The 20,900-nt window shown below is 36.4% G+C and overlaps 3 protein-coding genes across 5 annotated transcripts; 1 reads left to right on the forward strand and 2 right to left on the reverse strand.

Annotated features, from left to right (window-relative positions):
* The first annotated feature begins 1,452 nt into the window (after positions 1-1,452).
* Positions 1,453-10,087, forward strand: LOC111779667 (putative E3 ubiquitin-protein ligase LIN-1). Of its 2 annotated transcripts, none has more exons than XM_023659774.1 (10): positions 1,453-1,862; positions 1,979-2,019; positions 2,689-4,375; positions 4,913-5,101; positions 5,282-5,309; positions 5,397-6,045; positions 6,826-6,970; positions 7,257-7,493; positions 8,646-8,955; positions 9,656-10,087. In XM_023659774.1, exons 3-10 carry the CDS (start codon positions 2,714-2,716, stop codon positions 9,775-9,777), a joined length of 3,342 nt encoding a protein of 1,113 aa, XP_023515542.1. In that variant the 5' UTR covers positions 1,453-1,862; positions 1,979-2,019; positions 2,689-2,713; the 3' UTR covers positions 9,778-10,087. The 2 variants fall into 2 exon arrangements, with proteins under 2 accessions (XP_023515542.1, XP_023515543.1); XM_023659775.1 differs by having other exon boundaries at positions 2,694-4,375.
* A 772-nt stretch (positions 10,088-10,859) lies between these two features.
* LOC111780649 (zinc finger CCCH domain-containing protein 14-like) lies at positions 10,860-15,149 on the reverse strand. 2 transcript variants are annotated; one of them, XM_023661112.1, is made up of 3 exons: positions 14,927-15,149; positions 12,795-12,855; positions 10,860-11,834 (listed from the first exon to the last, which is right to left on the reverse strand). In XM_023661112.1, exons 1-3 carry the CDS (start codon positions 15,006-15,008, stop codon positions 11,072-11,074), a joined length of 906 nt encoding a protein of 301 aa, XP_023516880.1. In that variant the 5' UTR covers positions 15,009-15,149; the 3' UTR covers positions 10,860-11,071. The 2 variants fall into 2 exon arrangements, with proteins under 2 accessions (XP_023516880.1, XP_023516879.1); XM_023661111.1 differs by lacking the exon at positions 14,927-15,149 and adding an exon at positions 14,006-14,229.
* A 1,578-nt stretch (positions 15,150-16,727) lies between these two features.
* LOC111779675 (non-structural maintenance of chromosomes element 4 homolog A-like) lies at positions 16,728-19,856 on the reverse strand. The gene is made up of 7 exons (XM_023659782.1): positions 19,382-19,856; positions 19,204-19,281; positions 18,516-18,768; positions 18,336-18,429; positions 17,700-17,916; positions 17,518-17,609; positions 16,728-17,318 (listed from the first exon to the last, which is right to left on the reverse strand). The coding sequence occupies exons 1-7, from the start codon at positions 19,614-19,616 to the stop codon at positions 17,055-17,057; spliced, it is 1,233 nt and encodes a 410-aa protein (XP_023515550.1). The 5' UTR covers positions 19,617-19,856; the 3' UTR covers positions 16,728-17,054.
* Between the last annotated feature and the right edge of the window lie 1,044 nt (positions 19,857-20,900).

Consider the following 20,900-nt stretch of genomic DNA (forward strand, 5'->3'; position numbering starts at 1 on the left):
GAGGCATTTTTTTTTTAACCACAAACATTTGTAGCGTTGGGTTCGAAAGCAAGGAATATTGCAACTTGAGCGTTACTGTATTCTATCGATCATCAAATTATTTCTTACACATTGGAAGCTAAACGCTCTTTCAAATTCTTACAAATTATTTCTTAGGTCTCTACCTAAAAGTTGGCCGTGATTCCGGAGGCAAAAAATTCATAAAACTTCATTGGATCTTTCCTGACGCACGAGATTACCACGAAGGAACACATGGAAGATGAATCCAAAAAGTGGAAAAGTATTGCTTTAAAGATAATGGCATTGAAAGTAGATTTCGAAGATCAAGAAGCCCTCGCTGAAGATGACGTTTATAATATTAGCAGCAATAAATTCATTTACGTTAATTTTAAATAGTTTATAATTATGATCTAATATGCTAATTTTTTTTAGATGAGAACACACGTATATGCTCGGTTAAATTTATCGCTAAAAGAACTTTTTTTTTTCAAATTTTTGTCATTCCATTAATAAGGTTAGGTAAAAAATATTTTAACCCGACCCTACCCAACCCATGAACAATCTTTTGGATACGCGCATATATTTTACTCCCAAATGATCATGTATGAATCAGGTAAATTTGTCTCGATTAAATTTAAATATCAACATGAATAGTAGCACGTTTTCAATCAACAAAAATAACGTGTAAAATTATATATTAAATGACAGCATCTCACGTATTCGATTAAAAAAAATCAAAATGAGACCGTTTATTCGTGGATGTTTGCAAAATAATTTAAAATGATGCGTGATTTTAATATACTCCACACATCTTAGGCCGGGACGTTAGGATTCATGGAAGTAAAAACTATATTATTTATGGATAAAAGCATCTTAGGCTCCAACTTCCCCGTCTATGGTAGGAGTGTTCGTATGATTCGAGAAGTCTGTTAATTTGGATTAACCAACCCAAACCGTAAAAGTTGAGTTGGGTCAGATTTTTAATTTTTTTTTGGATTTGGGTTGGGTTGTGTTTTCGGAAAACTAAAAAAAATTGGGTCGGTTTGCAGGTTGACTTACCCGACCAACTTGAACATAGGGTTACAACACTGCCACTATTTTTAAGAATATTACGAAGATTAAGAATAGTTGAGTTATAAGTAGGATTTTTAAAAAATAATTTATAAAAACTCGATCCAACTCGAAAACCGAGGATTGAGTTGTGAATTCTATTCGAATTTTTCGAGTTATCAGACTAACAAACCCGACCCAACTCGACCTTAGCTTAGTAAAACTAAATACATCCTATGATGTCGGGTCTTAGAATTAAATATATCTATTTTATGTTACGAGAGAGTTTAGTAATTATCTACTTAGAATAAATATTTTTAAAATGTGAATAAATTTATTTATTTTTTTAGTAAAGACAAAAAAGAAATATAAAATATTCCACGAATAAGGACGGGGCGGGCGGCAGTTGAAACGGTTGAAGAGTGAAGCCCAACAGGCAGAGCCCCCAGCTCAGCTGCGTCCATTGACGAGGTCCTCTCAGCTTCTTCGTTGAGACATCTTTGTCGTTCGTCTGCTTTCTTTTGTCGCTCTTCCCACTTCGTTGTTTCTCTTGTTGCCCAGTGTTGATCCCTCTTCTTCTCTCTCTCTCTCTTCTCTTTGGACCTTGCTGTCGTTTATATGGCGGTTTTTTATGCTCTACAATGGCCATTATTCTATCCTCGTCATTTCCCAGAGATTCCACCACATTTGGACCCCCATTTGGAGTTTCAAGAGCTTACAGGCGGATCGTGTTGGAAAGGGGTCATTTCCGTATTGGGGTTTTGATGCCTTCTAGGTGTTCGATGAAATTCCCCTTCTAAGACACGCAGACGGTGAGTGATTCTTTTTGTACAGTTTTTGTTTAGACGGTGGCGATGTGATTTCCGTTACTTGATCTGGATTTTTGACTTTGTAACTGCTCTGATTTTTCTCTCTCTCGCTTGATCAGTTATCGGTTCTCATTAACAGCTGACACTTTATCCTTCTGGGGTAAGTTTTCATGTCTTGTCTCGTTGTGTCGTTTTTTTTATTGAGTCTTAGCATTTGTTGTGGCATATTGGAGAGGATACTTTCTGGGTCAATCATGTTCTTGTGAAAATTCAAGACGCAGTGGTTAACTTGGGACATGGAAATTTATGGATATATGTGTGCATGCTCTGCCTCTGCTCTGTATATTTTTTAAAACAGTAATTTAATGTTTTCCTTCAACAGAGGATTAACTAATTTCGAGGGTGAGTAGTGTTGTTTTAAAGGATGTTCTAAATTTGGTAAGTATATGAAAATTATCCCTTGAGATATTTCCTTAGTTGAGGTACCAGGAGCTTGAGATATTTCCACAATCAACTTTTGTAAATGAATGATTTTAGTTTTACAGATCATAAATGTTAAAGATTCTATTTTCCTTCACCTCTGTTAAGTTTCTATTTTCTGCCTGTCCTTTCTTTTCATAGAGAGAGGAATTATTTGTAACTCACATATACCCTACGAAAACATTTTCAATATTTCAAATGGTATATGTGAGAATCATAATTCAATGCCTAAAGAAATTTCAATAAATGCTAAAAGTGAATTAGCTTGCATGAGATTCCATAAAAAAAATATAGACCGAGCATTTAAGAGAGTTTCCCTGGACCTCTTTTAACTTGCCACATGATTTAGTGCAGAGGATATCACTCAAGACTCAATGGCTTCATCACTGAAGGACCTTCTTGCTGAAGAAGGTTTTAGAGCAAGAAGATCGTTAAGGAAGTCTAAAGGACCCTTCAAATCACACGCCACAAACACGTCGAACGATCATTGCCAAAAATCAAGAAACTCGGTTTCTGATTTGGGTGGTCAAGTTAGATCCCTTATGAGGCCTTCTCTACACCGTCATAGCTTTAGTGGAGATAATTTTACAAACAGAGACAAGATGGATAAAAAGTTGAGTAACGAATATGTGGAGATACTTGATGGAAAAAGACATGGCGAAGTAATAGAACAGATGCCATGGCCTATAAATTTAGCCAAGGATAAACCACAAAGAGGAGATAATATTATTTCTGAAGAAGAAAATGAGAACTTCAAGGACCTATATTCTAATGAAAAGCATATCCGACATGGAGTAAAAGGTGAAGCTAAAGAAAAGAAGCAATATGAAGAGAGTTGGTCAGGGAAGGACATAAATGCAGAGATAAGGCAAAGAAACAGTTTGAAGATAAATGGATTTGGGCGTACAAATTTTCAACATAGTAATTCTGCAAAGTTTCCAGAGAGACCTTACCATAAATCCAACGGCAGTGCAAGCAATCGGAAAAGCTTTGAAGTTAATCACAGTCAAGCACAGGACAGTTTTGTAGATTCGGTTAAAATTCCTGCTTTAGATGTAGCTGCTATCCAAGCCGTGATTTCTATCATTAATGGATATCTTAAATACTTTTTCAAAGACAAGGATTTCCGCTCGACGCTTCGGCACAATAGTTTCAGTTTACTGAATTTATTTGGAGTTGAAGGACGTAAGAGTTCCAAAGTTGTTACCAGCCTTGAACAAGCAATTGACGTAGTAGAAAAAGCTGCTGAAGGACTGTCAACTGAAAAGGATTTAAAGAGAGCATTATGGCAGCTAAGTATGATAGCAGGTCTGAATACGAACGCTCTAAAGGATGGCTTTACATCTGAAATATCTAATTCAAAATTATCCGCTCTGGCCCATCTCTATCTCGGTCTAATATTCAAGAAACAAAAGAAAGAAAATAGTTCAGCCAAACATATTTTACAAGTATTTTTCGGTATACCTTATCAAGCACGAATCATATTGTTTCCAGAACTATGGGATTATCTGTTTCTTCCACATCTTTCACACATAAAATCTTGGTATGACCACGAAGTTGATTCACTAGTTGATACTTCAGACCAGTCAAGCAACCATAAACTTCTTGTTAAAGTGTATAACGAAACCCTGGATTCTGGTACTTGCGAATTTGCAGTTTACTACAAGGACTGGCTGACTGGAATTGAAGCTCCTGCACCTTCCATTGTGGTCCCATCTGTATCTTTTGAGGGAGTTGATCAGGGAAGTCCTCTTAATAATTCTACTGCAACGACTCTTCCTAATGATTTTGTCTCATCTAATCTGATGGTCAGTAAAAAACTATATGATGCTATGTTTGCCTCCTCAAGAGCTCCAGGAGCTCCGGACACTGAAAGTGAATGGGAGTCAGAGAATCTCGACAACTGTGTCAGAAGCTCTAACAGTTCCAGTTTTTCAAAACATACACAGATATACTACTCTGACACGGTTAAAGACTTGGATCAAGCTACGGATGAGGATTCTTTGGGAAGTACGGCAGAGAACACAGCACTTTTTGTAAGTGTTTCCTCAAATTTGTTTTTCTTTCATATCAATGTCTTATATTGTTAAAAATGTTCCTTCTCAACTTTAGTAATTGTGTTGATACCTTGAAGAGCTTTCAGAAAGATTATAGGTGGTTTAGGGTTTTAGTATTATCAATAATGCTTTCTGCAATGATCACTTGTCTAGTGCACATACACCAGGGTAGGTCAAGTCTTCAAGAGGATAATTCTATAGATCTTAGCTACTCAACTGTGCGCCATGGAAGGTGCAATCATTAGGCTTGTTCTTACATAGAATAAATTTCTTAGGTATACATGCGTTGACATAGAAGTTCATATGCAGTACTCTTAGTTGGTGGGTCCAAGTTATTCTGACGGCAATGTCTTTAAGGATCATGGTTAATTTTAACCTCAAAACTAAGCACAAATCTCTCTTAATTTCTCTCTTGTAATGGGACTTTGTTCACTTTCTAGGAACAAGAAGGTTTTTATATCCTATGCTAGTGATTCTCGGCTAGACCATAATTAAATGCTCAACGTTTTTCTGCAGGAAAATTGTAAAGCCCAGGAATGGAAGATGTATAATATCAATATTCTATCAGAAATGGATAATAGTGATGAATTCTGCAGTTCTACGGCATTGAAAAAGAATGACATCGACTTTGAAGTGATGCATGCCCAGCCATATACAAAAGAAAGCAACTATAGTCGGCAAAAGCTTGCACAACCCTGCTTTGAAGTAAGCCACTCTGATGCTTCTGAACATTTCAAAAACATTCGATCCTTCAAATTTCAGCGATGCATCATTCTCTTCTCTTGTAAATACGTTGAGATTCCCCATAACCTTTTTTGCTTCAAAGTTTATGTTTATATTGGATTTTTATTTGTATTTTTCACATATATTATTCATGTTCTGCAGCCTATCAAGGTTAAGCCCTCTGTAAGAGGTAAGTTAAGAAGTTTGAGGTATGTTTATGCCCTACCCTTGTTTTATGCATGCTACAGTAATGTACTTTGTTTTTTTCCTGTTACAGAGCCGTCTGACAGTTATGAGTCCTCTGATGAAAGATCCTTTTTCTTGAGCATTCCTAAAGACTTCATCTGCCCTCTAACTGGGCAGTTATATGAAGATCCTGTGACCCTGGAGACTGGTCAAAGTTTTGAGAAGACGGCTATCAAGGCATGGCTCGATCAAGGACACAGAACTTGTCCTGTAACAGGAAAGAAATTGGAAACTCTAGCCGTGCCTCTTACAAATTTTGTTTTGAAACGTGTCATTAAGAATTGGAATTCTTATCGTCGTGCAAATCTCCTGGCCTTTCTTTCTCAGAGATTGAATAGCTCTGGAAAATCTATGACTGAAGACAAGAGTGAAATGACTATTTTTATGTTAGAGCAGTTTTTAACTGCTTGTGGCAATGTGGAAGCAGCGGAGAATGCCAAATATCTTATTGGTCATGGATACTTGGGGTTTCTTATTCAACTGTTTGAATCGGGAAATCTGGAAGAGAAGACATCTAGTTTGGCACTCTTATCTCGCTGTATTGAAGCAGATGGACAATGCAGATATCAGATAGCTAACGAAATTAGTAAAAGTTCTCTTGTCAATCTACTTCATAGCAAGCACGTTAGGTCATTAGAAAGTGTCATGCAGCTTCTGACCAAATTATTTTTCCTCAAGAGGTATTTTGATACTGACCTTTTGTAATTGAAGCTGGCTATGCTTTATAGTTATTTGTTTTACATCTTAATACATTCACTGGGGATGTTGACTAGAAATTAGTAAATCTTTACCTTGATTCTTCTGACGACTAACCTATCAAACTTTATTCATTCTCACTTATATAATGATAAGCCCCCGATTATATGAAGTAATTATAAAACTAAGGGAAGGGAAATTAAGGACGAAGCACTTAAAAGTATCTTTGACAGAAGGAGAGTCTGATCAGGCGGTGAAATCATGATGTGAAGGGGAATGGCAGAATCTTTAAGAGGAGAAAGTGTAACTGGCTAGTGTACGAAAAAATTTAGTAAGGTTGAGTTAGTAAAGCTAGAGGAAGACCTGAAATTCATCCCAAAGTGTATTTACTAATATCACGGGACAGGACCAAGCCTCATGATAAGCAGCTTGCAGGCACAGTTCCAGGATAATATATGATTAAGGAGGCTGATACGGGGAACTTTCTTTAGATTCTCAAAGTTAGTTCCCCAACTTCCCCTTGAGGACATGGTGGCTTCTTTGGGGTGTGGTGTTGATAACCCCAGGCTATATGCACTTATTCATAAGAAGAGAAGGGCAAGTGAGGAAGAATAAACATAAGTTGGTGTGAGGATCGTTTAGTTTAGTTAGGTGCTGTGTTCTTGATGTTAAGGGGAATAGTAAATTAGTCAGAAGAGCTTCATGAAGATGTTACTTTATTTTGGAAGGTCTTGCGATTAATGTTATCCTTTTCATTGCTGCAGGAGAAAAGATGTTACTTTATTTTTAAGTAGCTTGCTGAATGAAGATTCAGAGGATACTTTGCATGCTGTCCTTGTATACCTCCGTAGTTCTCCACCCGAGCAAAGACCACTTGTTGCTGTACTTCTGATGCACTTTAATCTAGTGGTACGTTTCTTGAATTTCGATTAAACAGCACTTACCGATGCTTTTCGTTGAAGTTTGTCTGGAAGTATATCTTGCATTTAACTTGCTTAACTTCTGTTATACTTTTTCTTAAATATGCTTCATGACATTTGAAAAAGACGTATTCCAAGATCAGATAAATGTCCATTTGATTGTTCTATCTAAACCACTTCCCCCACCCTAATGCGCATTAAATTATGTATATGCATGGATTCACCCATACAATGAAATCATGAGGTATGATCGATTAGATATAATGGTATCATAGGTAGAATCTCTGCAGCACAACATGTATATGGAAGAAGCTGTTGATGCCATTATCAAAGCCCTTGATGACAGCTTAACTAATGAGAGGATCCGAGAAAGCTGTTGCAGAGCAATTTTAACTTTGGGGGGGCACTCTTCTTTGCCTGAGAAGTTTGGGAGTTCAAAGCTAAACAAAGCAGGATTCATCAACCCTGACCATAAAGAAGAGCATCCAGAAACGGACAGCAATATTTCATCGGTAAGTTTAACAACTAATATCTTCTCTTCCGAAAAATAAAAGAAAAGAAAAAGACAAGATTACTCATGAACATAATTAAAGATCCAAGTAAGGAACAATATAACGGGAAGCTGGGGGGGAGTATTATGTTTCCCTTTGCCTCTTGATCGACATTTTGGCCTCTTTGCTCAGATCTTAATAGCAATTCTATCAAAGTCTGGTCAAAATTACGCATTTGGTCATTGAATTTGGGTTTGATAGTATTTTGGTCCATTATTTTTGTTTTTGGTTACTGATAAATATATATTTTAAATGCATATATATTTTTCTCTCTCCCCTTTCTCCCTTTCCCCTCATATTACTCCTTTTTATAAAAAAAAAAAAAAAAAAAAAAAAAACTTTNCTTCCTCTTCCCTCTCTTTCTCCATCCTCTCATAGTCGTTGCTCTTTTTTCTTTTATTTTTCCTCTTCTTCCTCTCTCTCTCCCCTTCTTCATCTCATCCCAAGAATTATAATAAAGGGTTAGAACCATAAATCTCCCTTCGGATCAAAAGTGTAATTCTCCCATAACTTTTTCTACCATGGTATATGATTATTCTCAAACCTCCGATTTATGTCATACTGGAAACAGACCCTTTAAAATTCCTAAAATGCATAAGATATAGGATGTTATTGCCCCTTCTTGGTGTTTAAAATCTAAAATCTCTTTCAATTATTCTTTTGTTTACAGGCCTATTTGAAATCTTCTGTATAACTCCGTTGGTCATTTGCAGTTTATTTCTCTATACTGATTTAATGCTCTGTTTTTCGTCAAAAAAGAAGAAAGAAGATAACCTGCACTTTTGGAAGGTGGTGTTTTGCCTTAAATTTCAGCATTGTAGCGTCAGTGTTATGAAATTTTGCCGTTGTAGCCAGTTTCGTTCAAAATTTTTGACGACCGATTAAATGCTCATATTTCAATCTGTGCATGGTCCTTCAATTGTCTGAAACGTTTCTTTTAACATGGAACAAGCGGATAAAAATCTTCCTGATTTTTTTTTTCTTTGTAATTTATGAATCGTTATAAATTGATTTTCCCCCTTATTCTTTCTAATTTATGAAACGCTATATCCAAAAATTAAGCATTTGGCCTTTATACTATTTATTTATCTGGTGTTTGGTTGCAAACTGTAGGATGATGAAAAGCAGGAAATTGAAGAATGGCGGAGGAACTTGAGTTTATCCTTGATGAAAAGTGTGAAGCAATCATTTTTTGTGGTCATTTCCAAATGTCTGACTGCTGGAAGCCTTGATTTAGTGGGTGTGGGACTTTCCACTTTGACATGGTTGAGTTCTTCCCTTCCTCTTCTTTCTGCACCTAAGTTTCATCCCTCAGCCTTAACAAATCTGATCTGTCTGCTTAAAGATAACTTACAAAACAGTATGATAGTTGAACACAAGATTCTTGCTTCAACTTGTCTGCTCAATCTCAGCAAAATTCCAGGTTTGTCATTCATTCATTCTTTCTCTTTTTGTTGTTGCCATTCTAGTTATTCAATATATGCTCTGTACACATGACATTGTGTTCACGAGGTAGAATTCTGTTTATAAATTCTGTATTCTTGTAGTTTGATAACTGTAATACAGATCCCTGGATTTCTTTGGGACATTTTGTATAGTTTGGTCCTTTTAGTAACAACCTTTTAATCCTCGTAGATATTACTGAATGCCTGGGCACTCATGTAAACCAACTAGTCGTGGAAAAGCATATGGACTTATAAACAAACTACATATGGATTAGAGTTTCATGTAGTTGTGTACCTTAGGTGCTTTAGATACACTCAAACGAGGATGGTCATGATCAATTTACAAAAATTCCAACAAGTCATCCCATCGATCAACTCATTATCTCAATCTTCAATGGTTCTGCTGATACGCTCAATCCACAAGTTTGAGCGAACTCATAAAACGTCTTCAATCTTAAAAGTTGCAACTTTCATTTTGAGGGACATCAAAATAGTGCTGGGAAGTTAAAGAACTAGTTGATCAGAGAATTGGGGATTGAAGCTGGCTGGGGAGAGAGAGAGAGAGGGGGAGAAAGAACCATGAGTTTACTATTGTGTATCTGAGCTCCTTTATTCATGGTGCAGCAAATACAATTTAGGCAAATTGCCAACCTACAATAATGGCCTTGTGTGATGCAGAATGCAGGTTACTCGTGATTGCTATGCGCAAAGAGATTGAAGATCCTCTTAGAAGCATTGGTGAAATCTCACAGACTGCTAAGCAACTTTATGGTATTGTTACTAGAAGAGGAGATATTTGAATGGAGGAAAAGAAGATAGAGAAGAGTTCTGAGTATTAACCTTTCTTTTTGAACATCATTATAGATACCACTTCTATGAAACACTGCACATCTTCTAAGGTTTGAATATGAGAAGGGAAAAAGGGATTACTAGGAAATTAATAGTATCTCTCTTCAAATCTGTACAAACAGGTTTCGTTTTCTTTTTCTGTGTGGAACAATTTGAAATTGTTTTCGTTTGGGAATGATTTAGTGTATGTAATGATAGAATGTATATTTAAATAGGGCGTTCCATTTTAAGCTCCGTTCAACTATTGTAGATTTGGTTATAAGCGACGGTATTATCGACTTTTAAGATATTTGAATAGATAAATCGTAATAAAAGGTTTACTCAATATATCAATATAGTTGTACTATGTCCTTTATATTTACCTCCGTTCTAGATTTTGAAATAGTTATGAATCGAGAAATCCAAAAGAAATCTTTATTTATAATTATTTTAATCAAGAAAACTAAAATTAGTGGTTGAGTTAGTGAAAATTGAATTAATACTAGCCCTTCAAATTTAGAGTTCAATTCGATGAAATTGAAAGTTTAAGATTGAATCTAATACAACTTAACAAATCAATAAAAAATGCTTTTTTTTCACATAAAGATGCCACTTTCATATTCAGAAGCACCCGAGGATGCCGAAGCATTCACCAAGACTTCTCATACCATCATTAAATACTTTTAACATCATGAAAAATAAGGTAAAATAAATGTAATTTTAAGTTTGCAAATTCTAACCTAACTCGCTAACTCGATAAATAAGATATCAATTATATCTTAAAACAAGAACAAACGATGTTGGTAGAATATTCATCCTCCACTCAAACTGAATATGCAACTTTCAAATAATTACTTTAGGTTAAAGGGCAACTCCATTGTATTGCACATTGTTGTAGAAACTGTCTGCATTCAAGGCGATGTCAAACATTGTACATAAATTTGCTAAAAAACTTCACTCAGATGACATTGGAAGGAACAAAAACAATCAAAATAACAACTGAAACAAAGATGCACACAATATTCCAATTGTAAACGAGTGTAGAGAAAGGAAGTTGCAAAGAACAGCACGAGCTGATTCCATTAAAGTTCAGAGCTTTCAAAATCTCCTCCCGATTTCTTGGTTGAAAAATGCTTGTCTTACAAAGTAATCGGATATCGTATTACAAAATTAACAAATAATTCAAACAGAGAAAAGCAGAAAAAAAGAACATTTTTTGAAGAAGAGATCCGCTGCTGCTACAAAGACTGCTGGCTAAGTGGTCATTCACATACCTGGTTTGCGCAATTCACTTTCACCATGGGCAAAATGGCATCTTTCTCTAAACGTACAAGTACCTTTCGCAAAATTGGCACAAAGCTTCGTCTTAAAGTTGTTTGCGGAGCCAGAAGATTGCTGCGTGGCTGAATGATGCTGCTTCATGGCATTATTGGCAGAGGCAGCGCCAACATTCGCAATCAACTCGCGCACCATCGAACTAGCTAGATTGATCTGATCAAAAGTACCCTCAAGCTCAATGTTCTTCAGGCTAGGGTCTGACTCGTGTTCTTTTATAGAGAGCCTTGCCCCTGTCATTCGACAAATATTCTTTGAGTTGACACCATTTTTCCCAATAATGGGGCCTGCAAGTGATGCATCGACACTAATCTTTGCAGTTGCAGAGGCCCCAAAGCTAGCAGCAGGTCCATGGTTAGGTGGTGGAGGAACATTCCATCCACCACCCATTCTAGGTTGTTGCATTTGTCCCATTCCACCGTGATCTTGTGGCGGATTTGGCCTTCCAAGTTCCCACTCACCATGAGCAAAATGACATTTGTCACCGAACCTGCAGCCTTCGGCTGAGTTGAATTTATTGCACAAACGTGTCTTGACAGCTGGAGGAGAAACACCATCTTGAAAGGATTGGGGGGGTACTGGATTCCTATTCCCAGGGGGGAGAGCAGGAGTGATCATCTGAGAAATTGCTTTGAATCCACCAGGAACATAATGCGCAAAATGACACCCCTCACCAAAAGGGCAACCAGAAGTGCTGCATTTGTTTTATTTCAGAAAAGGTGTAAAGTTCACTATAACAGCACAATCCAGACTACTGTACAAAGCCATACAAGACTTATCAAAACCAAGAAAAAACAAATGAAAATCCTTGACCATAAACAACCAAATAATGTATTTTCCGGGTCCACAAGTTCTACTCGATGATATTTCAGTAACTTAATTCAAAAACGAACAAAGATATCTGATTTTCAGGAAACCTCTTCTATTTAGCAACAGAGACAAGTTTACTGCAGTATCATAAAATTGTAAGGCCCAAAACAAGAACACGGAAATAAACTGAAATCTTTACAGACTTGAACATCATTCAACAAAATACTTCCATAAGAACTAAGTTAGACAGAAAATGAGAAGAACAAGTACAGATATACATATAAATAAAAGAAGTTGAGGCTTCAAGATATTCACAAAACATCAATTGGTAAAAGGCATAAGAAGAACTGATACACCAACAAAAAAGAATGTAGAAGACACAGAAAGATGCAATTTGCACCTAAAAATGGATGTATCGCACTGTGATAGCATTGAAACAAATAGAATAACCATTACCATAACTTTTTTATTCCTTTGATCAAAACCAGTTACCATAACTTAAGATGCCAATCAATTCTGCATCACACTGCTTACTTGAAAAGGTACAAGTAAGAATTATTTTATCCACTTTAGGGATAACAAGTTTGGCATCAAATGTATTGCTTTCAATTTAGACAAATTCCAGCAAAATGTTATACCCACTGAACTCTTGTGATTCAACTATTTCAGTTCAGTGATTGTTGTTATGATTACATCAATGCATAACCTGAAACAACTTTAACTAACCAATTCATTAGTCCAAATCACAATAATTTTGCTTACAAATTAAGTAAATCTTTCTGGAAATTAAAAAATATTAACACTGCATTGTATTGATTCATTTTAGATAAGTTAAGATTAGCACCTGAAAAACTTTGTGCAAGGCCTCGATTTGCTTCCTAAACCAGTAGATAAGGAGTCCATTTCTGTCGGAGAACATTAATTAACTTTCCTTAGTTAAAATTTCAGTGTATTATGATCTCCCAGCTTACAATATCTAATATTGTTTATACCATCTTCCATCACTAAGACAGTGCACTACTATTACGACTGTGAAAGGGGCCAGCAGGACGAAGAAGACAGAAAATCACATTCCAAAGATTAAGTTCTCTAACAAAATATATCCGAAAAATATTAAACCATATATTTTCATTTATAATTAATAACCACACCAGGCTGGAGAAAGGAAGAACAATATATAGCACCAAAATTTTCATTGTTTTATTTACTGAAATAAAAACAGTAAAGTCCACTAAGATCGTGATAACATACCAATTTGAACCAATTACACTACAGAATAGAATACTTAGTTACACATTCTACTGCAACAGTTATGAAAAATACAGATTGAAGAAAGGAGTACTGTATAAAAAAATGTACAAAGCTTGCACATTATAACCTAAAGTCCAAATCTACAAGAAATTGCAGTGATTGAAAAAAAAATTACATCTCCTAGAAAAAGATGTGAAATTGAAATCCCATAAACAGTAGTCTCGTGAAGTAACATCCAAGACCTTAACCAGATCTCAGAAGAAAACATGACAATCTTTAACCGAATACCAAAAGCAACTTCCAGTTACTACCCAAAAACCAAACGAGGATACGCCAAACCATACACTCAAACAAGACAAAAACGCTATAACTACATCCATATACTCAAACAGGGAGAAAGCTACATGGTTGGAGCATCAGAGGCAATGAGATTGTTCTACAATGAACATTCGAGTTTCAACAGAACCAAAAACAGCATTACCCAAGAAAAAATCTAAAAACACAAATATGCTATAAAATATCGAAACCATCAATTCACACAATAGACCAACATGTACAAATGAGTAACGAACATCCATACAGATATCAAACGAAATGCATTTCCTTTTCAACAGAACCAAGAAGAAAAAAAAAAACAACAGTAGTGGGATTTCACATACGAGCAACATTGACACCGAGCAAGGGAAACACAACCCAAGAACAAGGTAAATGAGATAACAGTAAAGACGTTGAAAATGCCAAGAAAAAAGAAAAGAAAAAAGAAAAAAAGAAGTTGAAAACGTGCATTTATGAAGCTTAACGAACCTGGTTTGAGCTTCTTAAAGCTGCCGTTTCCATTGAAGGCGGTTTCAGTTCTTTCCCTCTTGCGAACGGCGTCGATGTCCATGGGAGAGAAGAGAGAAGAGTACCCAGTAATGGAAGCGAAGAAGGGGAAATCAAATGGGAATGAAGAAGCGGGAGATGTGAAGGTGAAAACCCTAATAGGGGCGGATTTGAAAATTAGGTCAAAATAATGATAAGATGGAAAGAGTGAGGTGGACTGCAAAAATGTATGGGTGTGAGTCACGTGCTGTGCACGGGAGTTCTCATGTTTGTCTTTAATGTAATATATTNGTGAAATTGAAATCCCATAAACAGTAGTCTCGTGAAGTAACATCCAAGACCTTAACCAGATCTCAGAAGAAAACATGACAATCTTTAACCGAATACCAAAAGCAACTTCCAGTTACTACCCAAAAACCAAACGAGGATACGCCAAACCATACACTCAAACAAGACAAAAACGCTATAACTACATCCATATACTCAAACAGGGAGAAAGCTACATGGTTGGAGCATCAGAGGCAATGAGATTGTTCTACAATGAACATTCGAGTTTCAACAGAACCAAAAACAGCATTACCCAAGAAAAAATCTAAAAACACAAATATGCTATAAAATATCGAAACCATCAATTCACACAATAGACCAACATGTACAAATGAGTAACGAACATCCATACAGATATCAAACGAAATGCATTTCCTTTTCAACAGAACCAAGAAGAAAAAAAAAAACAACAGTAGTGGGATTTCACATACGAGCAACATTGACACCGAGCAAGGGAAACACAACCCAAGAACAAGGTAAATGAGATAACAGTAAAGACGTTGAAAATGCCAAGAAAAAAGAAAAGAAAAAAGAAAAAAAGAAGTTGAAAACGTGCATTTATGAAGCTTAACGAACCTGGTTTGAGCTTCTTAAAGCTGCCGTTTCCATTGAAGGCGGTTTCAGTTCTTTCCCTCTTGCGAACGGCGTCGATGTCCATGGGAGAGAAGAGAGAAGAGTACCCAGTAATGGAAGCGAAGAAGGGGAAATCAAATGGGAATGAAGAAGCGGGAGATGTGAAGGTGAAAACCCTAATAGGGGCGGATTTGAAAATTAGGTCAAAATAATGATAAGATGGAAAGAGTGAGGTGGACTGCAAAAATGTATGGGTGTGAGTCACGTGCTGTGCACGGGAGTTCTCATGTTTGTCTTTAATGTAATATATTATTTTTTTTATTATTTTAAATTTCAGCATATTTATTATTTTTCAAACTACAAATTTAAAACTTAATTTAGTATTTAAGATAATATTATCAATTTAAAATCGAATAATTTTAATCCAATCCCAACTTAGTTATTAGATATTAATTAGAGATGTCTACGAGATAGAGTGGGGATGGGAAGCCTTCCTCGTCCCCATCTCCACCACCTGTTTCATTTCTCATCCCTGCAAAATTCTCCATTTATTTTGTGAAGATCAGGAAATTTCCCATGAAAATTTGGGAGTAATTTTTTCCCGTCATTATCTTTTTTTTAAAAAAAATAGTTATTTTAAAGTTTTCATTCAAATTATAAATTTTTTTAATAAATCAATATATTTCATATACAAACCTACTAAACTTCTAAAATTTTAATATATATATATATATATATATATATATATATATATATATATATATATTATATATTTACTTGTATGACTTAGATGTCTCGTATTTTTAAAAAAAATGATTCGATTGAGATTGATATTTCAATCCTTCTTCTTCGAAGGTATTGATTTGACCCTATAAGCGAGACCGCCACCCATAACGGTGACAGTTTTAGACCCACTTTCTTCTCCAAATGGGCAAAGAAAAAAAATTTCTGTAAGCAGCTGAGCTACCAGCAATGGCTTGGCTTCTCTTATTCCAATGGGCAAAGAAAAAATTAGAAGTTATAATGTTGTTTTTACCAAAGTTTGATATCTTAAAATTCGCTCAACAGATTGTGATGTCCCACATTGTTGGAGAAGAAAACAAAACACTCTTTATAAGGGTGTGAAAACCTTCCCCTAACAGACACGTTTTAAAGCCTTGAAGGGAAGCCCGAAAGGAAAAGCCTAAAGAGGACAATATCTGCTAGCAGTGAGTCTGGGTCGTTACAGAAGAGGTGGGGAATGTAACTGCCTTCTTGGCATCTCATTTAGCTTCTGCCATAATTGGTTCTGTTATCTATGTTCACAATGGATTGAATGCCATGGGAGTGGGAGTCGATAGCCCGATATTTGAACGACTTTGATCCTAAACGCTAACCAACGACACCAAACACCCTAGCTGATTGTTGAAATGAAAAGGAAGAAATTGCTTATCCTTCAAGCTTTGAGCCAAGTCCTTGTTTACCTCCTCTTCTTGTTCTTGCTTCCATAATTTCCATCTAACTTACATTTCACTTAGCCCTAATCCAAAATCATGGCAAGAGTTCTTATTTTTCTACTCCGAGGATATGGCAATTTTCTATATGGTTTTTCAAACCAACAGTTGTTGGATCTCGCCTAATTTAGGGAATGATCATGGGTTTATAATCAAAGAATACTATCTTCATTAGTATGAGACATTTTGAGGAAGCCCGAAGCAAAGTCACGAGAGCTTATACTCAAAGTGGACAATATCATACCAAGAGAGTTGTGTTCATCTAACAATACACCTCAAATACACCTCAAAGAGATATTAGAGATATTGAATTAGGCAAACATGCTTATAATTAGAAGCAATATACTTTGGTTCTTACAAACTACAAAACAAAATGGCCCTACTTTGGGCTATCGTTCCCTGTAATTAGCCACTCTGTTTTTACGTGGTTAGTATCAAGGGGAACAAAGAATGACCTTTACAAAATGGTTGGAGCTTGATCTAAACTACCCAAAAGGCATGGTACTACTCCAGAAACATCATTACAACTTAATCGAAACTATGTTACCCAATCATTTTCTCTTCGAACCTAATTATCTATTTACGAGGCAACCGTTAAATATACAACCAACAGAACAAAAATGGTAGTTTTCGGAGCTCTAGTTAACCATACCTTGATTAAGCTTTCTCTTACACCTCAAGATTGCAGTTGCTCCTGAATGAGCGCCATTATCAGGAGAATCTTCAACAACAGATTGCATAACTAAACCTCGATTTCGCGACAGCTTTCGAATTGGTGTAGTAGGTAATGCTGCTGCTTCAGAATCGTCCGTCGATGCTTCTGCTTGAGGCACCTGCGCTGAGTTCAGTATGTTCCTGTGTGGCATCAGCTCATCTCCAACTGGTACCATATCCACCATTGGCTGCAAATAAATATCATGTGTTCCTCAAATGAAGATAAGGATCTAAATAGTTCAGTCTTTCATATCTATAATGATCCTCTATCCAATATTGAATACACTCAAATCAAGAGGGCAGAATAGTTTTCTTAGTCTTTGAAATCTGTTACACGATACTGCGAAATGCAAAGTTAGTATCATAAAAATGAATGATTCTATGTACCTTCCAATCCTTGAAATCGAATCTGAACACAAAATGACTGTAATTAACTTCATGTGACATAATGGCACTATGGGCAGGGGCGTTCTTCGGTGCTGAAAACGTTGGCAGGGAATGTAAGTATACTACAAAGAACACGATGTTTTCGAACAGAAGCATAAAACGTTTAGTTTGTAGATACTCACACACAAAATGAGAACCATTTTCATCAATAGTTATCGCAGCCCGACCATCCTTAACTAGAAAGGATAGAGCAAATAAATTCTCTACTGTCTGAGCAAAAGACTTTCTATTCAATATCAAATGTTCAAGTTTAACGGTTTTGTTCCTCCTCAAAATTCCAAACATGATACCCATGTTCTTATCTGTATCTGTTTTTTCTTCAGATACATTATCTTCGACCTGCGTGTATGAATCACAGAATAATACAATGTCAAATTCATACGAAACGAACATAAACAGCAATCGAACATAAACAGCAATCAATTTCACAAACCACTTGAGCAAAAAGAAAATGTTATAGATAATAAGCGAAGAATGTAATGCAGTCGAGCGTTGAGGGGTGACTCCAATCAAACTTCATTAAGGTACAGCTGAGGCATTAGCAAGTTCAATGATATGCGTCGGTCAAGAAAAGAAATAAATGTACTTGCAGTAAGGCACACAACGTTCATCTAGCGAAACGCGCTTGTGTTAGTCTCCACATTAATAGAGTGCTTAAAAAGTTTACCAACAAATTAACAAAGCTCACAACAGAGTGGCAGATGACTCACTCAATCTCTATCCAAAGTACTTAAATATCAAAATCTTTACGTTCTAACCTCTGTAGGTCTATAACTTTCAGTAGGTCGGGAACGTTTCCTGGAAATATTAGTAGTTTTTCGCTGCTTCAACTGATTGCTCATAGGTCCAAGCCTTGAAAAAGAACACAACAAAAAAAGTTATATAATTGAATTAAAACATTAATTGAAGACAATTCAAAAGGAATCCATGAATCTCACATGGTGCGGCATCCATGGCCATTCATGAAAATGGACGAAACACTGAGTCCAATATCTTTCCAACTGACAGAAACCAGGTCGTTTTCTTCGGATGTTATATTACCGTTAATGTCAGCAAACTCTCTGAGAAGACAACTGACAAAATCTGATGGAGTAACACCTTCATTCGACTGAGACCTAATAGAGGTCATGAGGGAGCTTGCAATATCTTGCAACGCCTCTGCATCTGCAACTTGTTCCCTTGGCTTCTGAACTGAAACCCAAATGGAAACACAACCATGTCACACAGCTGACAAGATCAACAGGAATGTATGAATGCAGGGGGGAAGCCAAAGATGCACAATTTCGTCGTTTTAATCTTGTTGGTGAAAATTCTAAGAGTTGTGCCGTAATGCCACAACCAAAATGGTCTGATACTCAAATGTTCTAGCGGAAGCGGAAGTAAGATCGATCACACTCACACACCCACAAACAAACAAACAAACAAAGAGACACAAAGATTTACGTGGTTTACAAGTGTATCTATCACACTCTCACACTACCAAATGATTATTGGTAGTGAACTAAATCAGAGTTAATAACCAAAATAAATGAAAATATGAACGATCGAAACGTTACGAACTAAATGAGAGTAAAAGAGGCAACAGTTCTGGAATGAAAAAACGAGAAAGAAAGAGTTCAGAGATACCTTGCTCGTGCAACTTTTCCACCTCATTGATGATAACATTAAACTTATCCAAATCCTTCGACAAATCTTCTCTTCGTTCTTCGAAGTAAAGAAACCAATAAAAACCGATTACACACAGTCAAATCAAGCCCACAACTCAAAATCCAGCTCTAATTCAAAATGCAGAGACTCATCCTACCGCTAATCTCATGAATAACAGCAAGGTACCGAGAGCGAAGAACCCGCCGCTTCGACAACTCTTGCTGACCCTCTTCTTCTTCAGTCGTATTATCCACGCCGGACTTCTCTCGCTCCCGAGCTACCATCCTCTCCCGCTTAACGCCCCTTAAACTCGCAGCATCGACAGCAACAGCGCCGCCTCTACTCCGATTAGTGCGGCTGCTGGCGGCGGATTCGCGTTTGACAGGCCTCATCGTTAGGATCGCGCAATGCAAGCCCTTATCTAAAATTAGGGGTCAAATTCAGGGAGAATAATCGAAAATTGGTGAAGAATCAGAACGTTGCAGATGAAATTTGAGAGTAGAAATCGAGATTTTCTGTTAAAAAAATTTGAATTTGGAGAGAGATTGAAAAGAAAAACAGAAGAGGAAATGAGCGGCCGTCTCCGAGTACTGAAATTTCGCGCCGTCGGTGTCGGAGGTTTCCATTTCCGATTTCTTCTTCACAGTTTATGAGACAAAATTTATTTATACTATTTTATTGCCAACCATATTTGATATATTAAATATAAATACAAAAAAAATATTTGATTGGCTGGTTGGTGTTTCTGACTGCTTTATGATTTACCCAAATCCCGACATACATAAGACCGAGTTCCACTAACTCTTCTATCTCTTCCACTCTCTTTTGAAGAGCGGACAAGTACTTAAGCGCCCCAACACGAGGGTATCCAACAGTCCTATCTAACGGTGTTTCTGTTTCTACCATTTCATGCTCAATTTTTGAATTAGCTCCGAGTTTTGTTTGGAAGGCACATAGTGCTGCCTTCGGTGGGCATTTAGATACTTGATGAGCCTACACTTGCTGTTATTACCGTATCGGAAGAGGGAAGCTCAAATGAGCCAACCCCAACAAAAGTCTTGCGGTCAACTCAAAAACACCACAACGTGAGATACGGAAGTTAGACAGTATTTATCTCCACCTAGGAAGATAAATAGCGAGGTTGATGTCATATTAGAGGCAGAATTGCATGCCACGAACGAATGTCATACGTCTGAATCCGAGCTAGCTGAATTCTACGTGCAGTTAAATGACTTACTAACAGTTAGATTTCATCCCGTTAAAATTTAGTTGTGGCTTAAATTTAGTTTTAAAGCTAGATTTAAAGTGTTCAACCTTGTCTATTCCGTTCTAGCCATTTTTCAACTCAGGTTTCTTGCTAATTTGAGACATTTTGGCGTATTCTAGACCAAATTCAGTCCAATTAGGTTATCCACATCAATTTAACTCGGTTTTTTAGTCGGTTTAGTAGTGTATTTCGATTTAGTAGTGGATTCACTGCTTAAATGTCTACGAGCTAGATTGATTGGAAATTGTTTGATGCACAAATAACACGTATCATGTGGCTTTTATTTGCGTGTTATTAATTGAAATATTATATATATATATATGCAGTCATGTATGATCGACCATGATTTTATATGGTCATTCATATGATATACAAGATACCATGAACGTGATTATGTATATGTTTTTTC

This window comes from Cucurbita pepo, chromosome LG18 (genome assembly GCF_002806865.2).
Source record: "Cucurbita pepo subsp. pepo cultivar mu-cu-16 chromosome LG18, ASM280686v2, whole genome shotgun sequence".
Taxonomy (NCBI): domain Eukaryota; kingdom Viridiplantae; phylum Streptophyta; class Magnoliopsida; order Cucurbitales; family Cucurbitaceae; genus Cucurbita; species Cucurbita pepo.

Coding starts and splice junctions, on each gene's coding strand:
- LOC111780649 (XM_023661112.1), bottom strand. CDS start 15,008: ATGGACATCGACGCCGTTCGCAAGAGGGAAAGAACTGAAACCGCCTTC. Junction 12,856..14,926: donor CTTTAAGAAGCTCAAACCAG/GTTCGTTAAGCT, acceptor GTTCTCCGACAG/AAATGGACTCCTTATCTACT. Junction 11,835..12,794: donor CCTTGCACAAAGTTTTTCAG/GTGCTAATCTTA, acceptor AAACAAATGCAG/CACTTCTGGTTGCCCTTTTG.
- LOC111779675 (XM_023659782.1), bottom strand. CDS start 19,616: ATGAGGCCTGTCAAACGCGAATCCGCCGCCAGCAGCCGCACTAATCGG. Junction 17,917..18,335: donor AAAGTTATAGACCTACAGAG/GTTAGAACGTAA, acceptor TCATACACGCAG/GTCGAAGATAATGTATCTGA. Junction 17,610..17,699: donor AAATGGTTCTCATTTTGTGT/GTGAGTATCTAC, acceptor CAACGTTTTCAG/CACCGAAGAACGCCCCTGCC.
- LOC111779667 (XM_023659774.1), top strand. CDS start 2,714: ATGGCTTCATCACTGAAGGACCTTCTTGCTGAAGAAGGTTTTAGAGCA. Junction 6,971..7,256: donor TGATGCACTTTAATCTAGTG/GTACGTTTCTTG, acceptor ATGGTATCATAG/GTAGAATCTCTGCAGCACAA. Junction 7,494..8,645: donor CGGACAGCAATATTTCATCG/GTAAGTTTAACA, acceptor TGCAAACTGTAG/GATGATGAAAAGCAGGAAAT.